This window comes from Ranitomeya variabilis, chromosome 2 (assembly GCF_051348905.1).
Source record: "Ranitomeya variabilis isolate aRanVar5 chromosome 2, aRanVar5.hap1, whole genome shotgun sequence".
NCBI lineage: Eukaryota > Metazoa > Chordata > Amphibia > Anura > Dendrobatidae > Ranitomeya > Ranitomeya variabilis.
The window spans coordinates 3,632,087-3,644,828 of record NC_135233.1 but is presented as its reverse complement, the minus strand read 5'-3'; the positions used below and the strand labels follow the sequence as shown (position 1 = coordinate 3,644,828).

At 45.6% G+C, this 12,742-nt stretch overlaps 1 protein-coding gene across 2 annotated transcripts in view; it reads right to left on the bottom strand.

Moving 5' to 3' along the window:
• Nucleotides 1-494: 494 nt before the first annotated feature.
• GNMT (glycine N-methyltransferase) overlaps nt 495-12,742 on the bottom strand; it is a 177,852-nt gene continuing 165,604 nt past the window's right edge. For both annotated transcript variants that reach the window (XM_077281857.1, XM_077281858.1), the window contains one exon: nt 495-998. In XM_077281857.1, the coding sequence (XP_077137972.1) occupies nt 827-998 (172 nt within the window). In that variant the 3' untranslated portion in view covers nt 495-826. The remainder of the gene's footprint in view (nt 999-12,742) is intronic.

Sequence of the window (12,742 nt, the reverse complement as noted above, 5' to 3'; positions counted from 1 at the left end):
ACACAGGAGTCAGTGTCAGCTCCCAGCAGCGCACAGCTCAGTCAGTGTCAGCCCCTAACAGCACACAGGAGTCAGTGTCAGCTCCCAGCAGTGCACAGCACAGTGTCAGCCCCCAACAGCACAGTCAGTGTCAGCCCCCAGCAGCGCACAGCACAATCAGTGTCAGCTCCCAGCAGTGCACAGCAGTGTCAGTGCATCATTAATGTCACGCAGCACCATCAGTGTTGATAGATACTGTGCCCCCATCACCATGTAAAAATATGGTTAAATATAAAATAGTCCAATCACGCTAAATATTCCGGTCTAGCGGTTTCCAGCTTATTTGTGTATTATGTAGGACAGCCTGTAGGACAATTGCCAATACTTCTCTTCGGGTGTAGACATTTCCTTCTCCTGCATGTTATAAATAATGTGATGTTCGTAGATGTGGTGCGAGATGACCCATGGCAGCCATTGGCATACATCGTGGACTGCAGGAGACCACTGCACAGAATGAAGATGGTAGCAGCTGATTTATTCATACAGAAGCATCTCCAATTACAGCACAAGCAGCAGTAAACCACAAAATGATGGCGTTCAGTGTAGGTGAAGCCCCTCATCTCTGTGGCGTTCAGTGTAGGTGAAGCCCCTCATCTCTGGAGCTTTTAATGTAGGTAAAACCCCTCCCCCTGTGGGGCCTCAAGTGTAAGTGAGACCCCTCCCCCTCCGACGCGTCCAGTGTAGGTGAAGCCCCTCCCCCTCTGAGGCTCCCAGTGTACATGAAGCCCCTCCCCCTCTCGGGCATCCAGTATAGATGAGGCTCCTCCCCCTTTTGGGTGTCTTCTGCTCATGTGGCTTTCTTGGTGACATGGATGAAGTAACAGGGCTCTGTGTCTTGGCCGGCAGTATATGGCATAAAATCTCCGTACACCATGTGCTCACAGTGACCTCCAAAGGCCTCATGCAGCAGAGCGGTGAAAGACTCCAGACGATGGGGGTAGTAGGACAGGCGGAACTTGCTGTGGGGAAAAAAGAGGGAAGTCGTTAGTGACTAGGCGCCTTATTTTGGTGGCCGCCGCAGGTGAGGGAATCTGACAGATTGTGTGCCTTGGTAATCCACCTTCACCCCATCACTGCACGCCCAGTGATTGGAGCCAGTCTCATTGAAAAGTGCCAGCAGGATGTGGACACAAACTCTGCATACAAGCAACCCAGGCATCAGAAAAATCTGAGGGTCTGTCACAGTGTAGAGGGGTCATCATTATTCTAATTTACACATGGAAACACGAGAAACAATGGAAGAAACTGAAGGGAGAAGATACAGATTAGAGATTAGAAGGGTGACGGTGAGGGCGATCAATGAGTGGAACAGGCGGCCATGAGAAGTGGTGAGTTCTCCTTCAATGGAAGTCTTCAGAGGCTGGAGAGACATCTGTCTGAGAGGGTTCAGTGACTCCTGCATTGAGTAGGGGGTTGGACACGAGGACACTGGAGGTCCCTTCCACCTCTAACATTCTATGATTCTATGAAAATAGGCACAGATGGGTCAAATACCAATCTATGTGTTTACATGCTGCTCTTCCTGGTCATGCCGCTTCCTCATGGGCGGTACTAGCCCCGCCCACTCCACCTTCATTGGTCAGGACACTGATAATTCACTGCTGGTTCACGGTTAGAGATGCCATGCTGGGTCTTCTTGTTCTCCTCATCCTCAGCAGTAGAGCACAAATCTCCCTCACTGAGCCCACTACATCCATTCTGCTAATATAACAGTCACACGTTCCTCTATATTATGCTGCATTACGAATACCTGCTCTGCTCGCCCATCCCCTGTATGTCTGCTGCATCACCCCCTTATCCTGTCTCTGTGTGCTGGCTCCTATCGTAGTATCACTCCTATCTCCCTGTATTGCAGCACCGCTCCTATCTGTGTATCCTGGAGCCGCTCCTGTCCCCCTGTACCCTAGCGCCGCTCCTATCCCCCTGTATCCTAGCGCCGCTCCTATCCCCCTGTACCCTAGCGCCGCTCCTATCCCCCTGTATCCTAGCGCCGCTCCTATCCCCCTCTATCCTAGCGCCGCTCCTATCCCCCTCTATCCTAGCGCCGCTCCTATCCCCCTCTATCCTAGCGCCGCTCCTATCCCCCTCTATCCTAGCGCCGCTCCTATCCCCCTCTATCCTAGCGCCGCTCCTATCCCCCTGTATCCTAGCGCCGCTCCTATCCCCCTGTACCCTAGCGCCGCTCCTATCCCCCTGTATCCTAGCGCCGCTCCTATCCCCCTCTATCCTAGCGCCGCTCCTATCCCCCTGTATCCTAGCACCGCTCCTATCCCCCTGTATCGTATCCTAGTACCGCTCCTATCCCCCTGTATCATAATACTGCCCCTATATCATAGCATTGCCCTTATTCCCAATATCATAGCAAAAATGCAACATGTAAACATATCCTTAATGGTTTTATGTTTAAGCACAGAAATATTTAATTCCTTACTTAATGCAGCTGGGTTTTACAACATGCATCTTCCATGCAATAATATGGGCACCATACATAAAAAAATAAACAAACACAACCCCCCGTTCCTTCGCTGCTCCGGTCTCTGCAGCCTTCTGACCGTCTGCACTGCTCAGCGCACAGGGCGCTCTGTAGTGATGCTATCGTGCCATCTGAACTGAGCTGTCACAGAGGTGGGAGCATCAGTGAACACTCCCTCTCCCATCATTGTTTTCAACTGTATCAGCAACCAGGACCAGGCGGCCACGAGAGGTGGTGAGTTCTCCTTCAATGGAAGTCTTCAAACAGAGGCTGGAGAGACATCTGTCTGAGAAGATTTGATGTGTGTAAAGAAGGGGGAAGGTGAACGGCAACTCTGAGGACACAAGGCTTATTAAAACTCCAAGGACACGAGTGCTGATCAGCCGAGAAACAAGCATATGTCCAAATTCACCATGTGTAAGAAGAGGGCATGGCAGTCACCATCCCACAAACATTGTCCAGGTCCCGTAGAAGCACAAGCCAGCATGAAATGGCTGTCGTCCGGTGCATTTCCACGTGAAAGCCTCCCTGCCTGTGTTTTAGTTAGGTCCATATATATTTGGACAGAGACAACATTATTCTAATTTTGGTTATAGACATTACCACAATGAATTTTAAACAAAACAATTCAGATGCAGTTGAAGTTCAGATTTTCAGCTTTCATTTAAGGGTATCCACATTAAAATTGGATGAAGGGTTTAGGAGTTTCAGCTCCGTAACATGTCTAGCACCTGATGTGAGCGGTCGGCTTCTGGAGCTCCTCTGCTGTGACCCTGCATTTATCCTGAAGATAAGAGCTCTCTGGGAGCTGATAACACGTTGTATGGTGAGGGAGGTTACCGGAGGTCAGCCCCAATGTGTGGTGCTGTGCAGATATGGTCCGGAAATGGCAGCAGGACCCCAAGGCAGGAGCGGTGACCCAGAACCAAGATGGCACCGACAGTGTGGAGGCAGCTGAGAGAGCAGACGCTGCAAATGCCTCATATGCAAAGAGGCTAGAAGTGGCTGCTAAGCTTGAAAAGTATGCCTGGGTGGACGGAGCAGGGAAAGAGCTGGCTGAAGAGGAGGAGGAACAGGCTGCAGAGAAAAGGAAAGTGCAAGGAGAAGTTTCAGAGGATGACACAGTACAGGGGGGCCAGAGGGGGAGGAAGGAAGGCGGGAAAATGATGGTGTGGAGTAAGAAGCTGTGGAGGAGCTTATAACTGGGGAACCCACTTTGCAAGACATTTAAGATCTGATCAGATCATGCAAAATTGCGATAACAACTCTCACACACAGAGTGGATGGGACTATAGCAGAAGTAAATACAATAAAGGCATAAATGTCTCGCAAAGTGGGTTCCCCAGTTATAAGCTCCTCCACAGCTTCTTACTCCACACCATCGTTTTCCCGCCTTCCTTCCTCCCCCTCTGGCCCCCCTGTACTGTGTCATCCTCTGGAGAATCGCTCACGGAGGAATAATGTGAGACTAGTGGGTTTTCCTGAGCAGACTGAAGGAAATGACCCTACAAAATTTATTGAAAAATGGCTCCAGGACAAGATAGGCGCTGATAACCTAAGTTATTTGCGGTGGAAAGGGCGCACTGCGTTCCTATGAAACCTCTCCCGCCGGGTTCCCCCCTCGTACTATCCTTGCTAGGATTCTGAACCATAGGGACAGAGATGCCATATTGAGGAGTGCTCGTGCAGCTGAGGACATGCGCATTAATGGCCAGAAGAGCTCTATTTACCCAGATTACTCGGCTGAGGTGCAAAAACAGAGGATGAGTTATGGAGCAGCTAAAAGGAGATTGAGAGACTTGAAATTGATTTATTCTACTCTCTACCCAGCGAAATTAAGGGTTGTAGCCCTGGGGGCGGTTCACTTTTTTCCAACATCAGAAGAAGCCACTAAGTGGCTGGACTTAAATAAGCAGAAGCTCACAGCGAACAAAGAAGGAGGGAAGTGAAAGGAAGATTCTGGAGATGAAGATGATGCTGCCTTATTGTTACCTCCGGACTTTGGTTTAATAGATGTTGCGGTTCTCAGAGGACTTATTATTGTCATAATGTTGTTGTATATGCGGAGGGGTTGGGGAGGTGTTCTAGTTACAGCGGATTACAGGCACTGAGGGAAGGCTAGCTAGACGCTGGACTACCTACTCTCTGATAAGAGAGGTGAAAGACAACAGCGGATCAGTTATGGGTTATTGTGTTAATGAGTATTGGGGAGGGGTTAGATCTATTGCTGGAAATTGGGACTTCTAGTTTGCTGGGAACAACATCCTATTTCAAGGGGTCAGGAATTTGTGTCTCCCACCATGAAACCGCACAAATACAAAGTTATATAAGAGGACTGTCGGAGGGAACTCGGAGAACAGCAATTATGGAATATGTGAGAAAACGGGGCCCGGATGTAATTTGTCTCCAGGAGACACATTTGCTCGCAGAAAAGAAGGATGTGTTAAAAAGGAGGTGGATTGGAAAGTCTTATCACTCTATGTATTCTTCATATGCTAGGTGGGGTCGGTACTGATTGGGGCGTCCACGCCTTTTGAAGAAATTGAGAGCCATGTAGATAGAGATGGGCAATATGTTCTGTTATTCTGCAAAATTTATGGGCAACCATTATGCCTTGCGGCTGTTTACTTCCCACCCCCATATTCTGGGAAAATGGTACAAGAAATATTTGAATTGTATAAATGGGGTATGGGATTACCAATGTTAATTATTGGGGATGTCAATAATGTGATGGATGAAGGGTGGGACAGGTATAAGAAAGGTTTAAGAAAGGCACTTTTGGTAATTATATGACAGAATTGGTGAGGAATGAGAATGTAGTCTGTTACTCCTGTTATTCTGCAACTCACGGCTCGCTTTCCAGGATTGACCTAGCACTGGGAAATGATTTAATGACGCGCATGATCTGTGGCATAGAATATCTCCCAAGAGTGATTTCGGACCACAAGACTATAGAGCTCTTGATTAGACGGACAGGAGGGAGGACTGGACGGGGAGGTGGGTGGAAATTTCACCCCCTGTGGTTTGAACATATTAATATGGATAACATTAAGAAGGAGATCACAGAGTACTGGCAGTTTAATGAAGATAGCGCTGATAAGCGGGTAGTTTGGGACGCAATGAAAGCTTTTCTGAGGGGCCTTCTTTTTAGGGAGATTTCTAGATGTAAATCCAATACTAGGATGGATGATAGGGAGATCATTGAGAAATTAGAAAGAGCAGAAAGGGACATGGTGTCGGACCCATCAGAGATATCTCAATGTAGACTAAGGGAAGCCCAGGAAGCGGTTAATAAGTTGTATATGAAAAAAGCGGAGAGAAGAAGAGCTTTTCAGAAATTACAGTTTTTTGAGAAACGTGGGGCACTTGCTCTCGGTGGTAACGGCGGCACAGAAAGAATCATCGTATGTGTGCAAACTAAGGACATGAAGGGACTGTGTTGACAGATGTAGTTGATATTTTGGGTGAGTTGAGAAGTTTTTATGAGAAACTGTATTTATCTGGGTTGAGGGCTACATTGTGGGATATTGAAAACTTCCTGGGTGAGGCAAAACTTTCTAGGATTGGGGATTGCGATAGGAGGTTGGATGAACCTATAACGGAAGAGGAGATTAGACTTGCTGTCATGTCAATAACTAACAACAAGGCCCCTGGAGCTGATGGACTCCCGGTTGAGATATATAAGAATTTATTGGATATTTCAGTGGCTAAATTATAGATAGTTTTTGATTAGGCGCTACGGGAGGGAGAGCTGCCGGCGTCCATGAGAGAGGCGACAGTTGTAGTTATTTTAAAGGAAGGTAAGGACCCGGAAATCGCGGGGTCATATAGACTAATTTCTTGCTGACGGCGGATGTTAAGATTTTGGCTAAGGTAGTGGCTAACCATTTTTCAAGTGTGGTCCAGAACCTGGTCCATCCTGATCACTTTGGTTTTATGCCAAATAAGTCTACAGCGATAAACTTACCTAGATTATTCCTGGACTTGCAGCTGCCATCAGACAATGAGGGTAATAGAGTTGTAGTCTCATTGGATGCGCGTAAAGCGTTTGATAGTGTTGAATGGTGCTATCTTTGGGAGGTTCTGAGATCTTTTGGTTTCGGGCCGACTTTTATCTCGTGGGTGAGGTTATTGTATTCTTCACCGACTGCTAGGGTGAGAGTTAATGGAGAGTTGTCTGGAAGTTTTGGTTTATATAGGGGGACTGGGCAGGGGTGTCCGCTGTCTCCGCTGCTATTTGCGTTGGCAGTGGAGCCCCTGGCACAGACAATTAGGAGCTTGACTTCGGTTAGGGGGTTCCGGTATGGCATGATAGAGGAGAAAATAGCCCTATATGCAGATGACATGTTACTCTTTTTAGAAAATTCTGGAGAGGCCTTGGAGGGTGCGATGAATATTCTCAGGACATTTGGTGATATATCTGGTCTGGGAATCAATTGGGCGAAGTCAAATATCTTGATAGTGGATAAAGGGGGCGATGACATCCCAATATCAGGTAGTAAGCGGACAGTGGTTTCTCAGTTCAAATATTTAGGTGTTCAAGTGTCTTTTCCTCTCTCGAGCTACGTTGATCTGAATCTGTCCCCATTGTTGGACAGGTTTAGGAAGAAAATAGGGGTGTGGTTCAAGTTTTATCTGGTGGGAAGGATAAACTTAATTAAAATGATTGTTATGCCCCAATTATTGTACATATTGCATAATTCTCCCGCTTGGTTGCCCCGAAAGTGGTTTCATACCATTAACTCTATATATTGAGACCTTGTTTGGGGGAAGAAACAGCCAAGAATTAGGCTGGAATTGCTTCAGAGGCCTAAAGATGGGGGGGGCTGGCCCTTCCGAATCCCTGGATCTACTTTTTGGCAGCGCAGGGTCAGCAGATGAGAGGTTGGAGAGAGGTGAATGGACTGGGCTCGGTTCAACGGATTTTGGTTTGGTTGGTGGGAAGGGACCCATTGGTTCAGGGATGGGAGATTTGGGAAGTTTGGAACGTCCTATCCTACTTTGATGCTGGTTCAAAAAGTATGGGAGGCAATTAAAAAGACAAGAGAAGTGGGACTTTTAACAAATCTCTCCCCAATATGGCATAATGAAATACTACCTGAATTTATTAAAATGGGGGAATTAAAAAAGTGGACATCATTGGGTATTCAATATGTGGCTCAGATTCAGGACGCACAAGGACTGTTATCCTTTGAGGCGCTGCAGGAGAGCTACGGGTTGCAGGAGACCTGTAGGTTTCAATGTGGACAGTTGAGACATGCCTATCTTGTGCAAAGCAAACCGATGGATATGGGAATTTATAGAGACATTCTGGTGGACTATGTCTGTGCGACGGGAGGAACAAAAGGGTATTCTCGGATATTTATAGGGATTTGTTATATACCTTTCTTAATAGATTCCCTATTAAGGCAAAAGAGAAATGGGAGGAAGAGCTGGGAAGGACAGAGGAGGATACATGGGAGGATATCATGGAGTATATTCCCCCAGTTATCATTAAGTGAGCCGGGTAGACTTTCGCAAATATATGTACTTCACAGAGTATATAGAACTCCAGATAGACTATATAAGGCAGGGCTGAGACAGACCTCCGAGTGTCCTAGGTGCCTGTCCGAGGGGCCCTGCTACACATGTTATACATGTTATGGCAATGTACGAGATTGAAATCATACTGGTTGGATGTGGGAGAAGCCATTGGGAAATTGTATGGCTGAGCAATCGCAAGCGATCCTGTGATATATATTATGGGATATGTGGAAGAGATCCGAGTTCCATCATCATAAAGTGGCCATAGCTAGATTATTGTATGTTGTGCCAATTGCCAGGCACTGGTTGGGTGAGGTACCGCCGACTCCGCAGGAATTCTATAGACCGTCTGATATGGTTATTAATATGGAAAAGGGTATTTATGAAAAAAGGAAAAGTGAGAAAATCTTTGAAACACTTTGGAAACTGTGGATGGAGAGGAACTGAGTCCAGTGGGATGGTGTCTTATAATGTATGGTATTGTCCTATTCTGGTTTATAGAGGCTTTAAGGGAGGGGGAGGTAAGGGGGGACTGGGGGACTTTCAAAATGTTTGTAAACATGTTTATTATCCTTTGCTGACACAATTGTGTCGGTTTGTCAATTTGAATATTGTTAATAAAAATTATCTGATTTAAAAAAAAAAAAACATATGCCACCCTGCTTTTAAAGGGACCAAAAGTAATTGGACAGATACAATAATTGTAAATAAAATGTTCATTTTTAGTACTTGGTTGAAAACCCTCTGTTGGCAATGACTGCCTGAAGTCTTGAACTCATGGACATCACCAGACGCTGTGTTTCCTCCTTTTTGATGCTCGGCCAGGCCTTCACTGCGGTGGTTTTCAGTTGCTGTTTGTTTGTGGCCTTTCTGTCTGAAGTTTAGTCTTTAACAAGTGAAATGCTGCTCAATTGGGTTGAGATCAGGTGACTGACTTGGCCATTCAGGAATATTCCACTTCTTTGCTTTAATTAACTCCTGGGTTGCTTTGGCTTCATGTTTTGGGTCATTGTCCATCTGTAGTATGAAACGACGACCAATCAGTTTGGCTGCATTTGGCTGGATCTGAGCACACAGTATGGCGGCTCTGAAGACCTCAGAATTCATTCCTGTGTCACATCATCCATAAACACTAGTGACCCAGTGCCACTGGCAGCCATGCATGCCCAAGCCATCACACTGCCTCCGCCGTGTTTTACAGATGATGTGGTATGCTTTGGATCATGAGCTGTACCACGCCTTCGCCATACTTTTCTCTTTCCATCATTCTGGTAGAGGTTGATCTTGGTTTCATCTGTCCACAGAATGTTCTTCCAGAACTGTGCTGGCTTTTTTAGATGTTTTTAGCCTTTTTCTTCTTGATGCTTATGATTGGCTTGCACCGTGCAGTGAACCTTCTGTATTTACTTTCATGCAGTCTTCTCTTTATGGTAGATTTGGATATTGATACGCCGACCTCCTGGAGAGTGTTGGTCACTTGGTTGGCTGTTGTGAAGGGGTTTCTCTTCACCATGGAGATTATTCTGCGATCATCCACCACTGTTGTCTTCCGTGGGCGCCCAGGTCTTTTTGCATTGATGAGATCACCAGTGCTTTCTTTCTTTCTCAGGATGCACCAAACTGTAGATTGTCCCACTCCTAATATTGTAGCAATTCCTCGGATGGGTTTTTTCTGTTTTCGCAGCTTAAGGATGGCTTGTTTCACCTGCATGGAGAGCTCCTTTACCGCATGTTTACTTCATAACAAAACCTTCCAAATGCAAGAACCACACTTCAAATCAACTCCAGGCCTTTTATCTGCTTAATTCAGAATGACATAATGAAGGGATTGCCCACACCTATCCATGAAATAGCCTTGGAGTCAATTGTCCAAGTACTTTTGGTCCCTTTAAAAACAGGGTGGCACATGTGAAGGAGCTGAAACTCCTAAACCCTTCATCCAATTTTAATGTGGATACCCTCAAATGAAAGCTGAAAGTCTGAACTTCAACTGCATCTGAATTGTTTTGTTTAAAATTCATTGTGGTAATGTCTATAACCAAAATGAGAAAAATGTCTGTCCAAATATATGTGGACTTAACTGTATATGTATCCAAAATAAAGGACAATGTTTGTGGGACGGTGAGTGCCATGCTCTCTTCTTACACATGGTGTGTCTGAGAAGATTTAGTGACTCTTGCATTGAGCAGGTGGTTGGACATGATGACTCTGGAGGTCCCTTCCAACTCTACCATTCTATGATTTCTATAAAACAGTTGAAAGTACGATGCAATGGAGGGGCGGCGCTTGAACGGGGTCCTCCCAACCCACAGGCTCCATTGTGGTTACGTGGTCTGCCACTACTGGATTACAGCCATTTTTCTACAAAGCCTCCTCCACAAAATTGGAAAAATCCACTTTCCCTGAAATGAAATGTCCATGTTTACCCCTTTGTAGTGAATCATAGTAACATAGTAACATAGTTAGTAAGGCCGAAAAAAGACATTTGTCCATCCAGTTCAGCCTATATTCCTATATTCCATCATAATAAATACCCAGAATCCATTGCAGCAATGATGGCCTGAAGTCTGGAGGCCATGAACGTCACCGTCACTGGTTTCCTCCAGTATGATGCTTTGCCGCTTTTATTGCAGTGACTTCAGTTCTCGCTTGTTTGTGGCTCTTTCTGCCTTCAGCTTTGTCTTCAACCTGTGCAATGCAGCTCGATGGGCTGAGATCTGGTGAGGACTCGGCCATTGCAGAATATTCCACTTCTTTGCTTTCACAGGATGTTTTAGGTCATTGTCAGTCTGTCCTGTGAAGCGTCGTCCAATCAACCTTGCTGCATTTGGGTGAATCTGAGCAGAAAGTATTGACCTGTACACACAGGATGCATCCTGCTTCTTCGGTCTTCAGTCACATCATCAATAACCAGTAGTGACTCGGCGCCATTGGCAGCCATGCATACCTACGCCATCACACCGCCTCAACCATGTGTTACAGGGGATGTGTGGAGTATCAGGAGCCGCTCCAAGCCTTCTCCAGACATTCTTCCCATCATTCTAGTACAGGTTCATCTCAGTTTTGTTTTTCCAGAACTGCGCAGCTTCTTTAGATGTCTTTTAGTAAAGTGTAATCTGGACTTTCTATTTTTCAGCTGATTAGGGGCTTGCACCTTTTGGTGACCCCTCTGTATTTGTATTTGATCTCATGAAGCCTGTTTATGGTGGACTTGGGTACTAAAACATCGACTCTATGGAGAGTGCTCTTCACTTGGGGGGTTGGTGTGAAGAGGTTTTTATTCACCATGGGAAGGATTCTACGATCATCCGTCACAGGGGTCTTCTGGGAACATCCAGGTCTTCTGAGTTCCCAGCTCACCAGTGCACACTTTTTTTTTTTTTTTACAGAATGTACAAACTGGTGATCTGGCCTCAAGTAATATTTCTGATCTCTCTCTGAATAATTACTTCTCTTTTTCAGCCTAAAGATGGTCTTTTTCTCTACCATTGAGAGCTTCTTTGTCTGCATGTTGTGGGTTCACAGGAACAGCTTCCAAATGCAAATGCCACCCATCAATGAGCTTTTGAGATAATTGGCCACTTGCTTTTGTCCCTTTAATAAGAGGCAGCTTCATATTACAGAACTATAATTCCTAAACCATTCCTCCAATTAGGATGTGAATATCTCAGATTAAAGCTGAGAGTTGGCACTTTACACTCAGATTGGTGATAGGACTGTATGGGGGATATGTTCTGGTAAGCTGCTAAAATGCCAAAACTCGTGTCACCGTCCAGATATCTCTGTACCTAACTGTATGTACATGTACAGTAGAGTGCAACATAATAATAGCAGTACAATATGACTAACCAGATTAATCCCTGTTTTGCTATAATTTATATCACCGAATGTCACAGAGTTTACCAGTTGGTGCAGTAGATTCTACGAACACCCCCAGACTCCGCATTCACGATCTGCAGGTTTCTGAGTCTGTGTATTAGAATAATTAATTGTAAGGTGGTGATCACAATAATAGTAGTGTGGAGTCCAATCAGTGAGGTCCATCATTCTGTGAAGACAAATGGGTGAATCAGGTGGCCCTTAATTAAGGGTGAAGCCAGGACATGTTGCTCATGCATTTCTCCTGGAAAGTCTGAGAAATATGGGTTGTTGGAGACATTGTTCAGAACAGCGTACTGTGATTAAAAAGATGATTGGAGACAGTAAAACCTATAAAGAAGTGCAGACAATGATCGGCCGTTCAGCTAAAATGATCTCCAATGCTTTATAATGGAAACCAAACCAGAGCGAAGAAAACGGAAGACGACCATTATAATGGATGGAAGAATAGCCAGAAAGGCAAAGGCTCAGCCAATGATCGGCTCCAGGATGATCACAGTCTCACGTTACCAATGATCGGCTCCAGGATGATCACAGTCTCAAGTTACCAATGATCGGCTCCAGGATGATCACAGTCTCAAGTTACCAATGATCGGCTCCTAAGCGGATACAGTTGCCAAAGAGCACATCAACTGGACTAAAGAGAAATGGAGAAACGTTTTGTGAACTGTAACTTAAATTTGTTCTATTTTGGTCCAAGGGCCACAGACAGTTCATCAGATGACCCCCAAACTCTGCATTCAAGCCACAGTACGCGCTGAAGACCGTGAAGCATGGTGGTGAAGCATCATGATATGGACAGGTTTCTCTTACTATGGTGCCAGACCT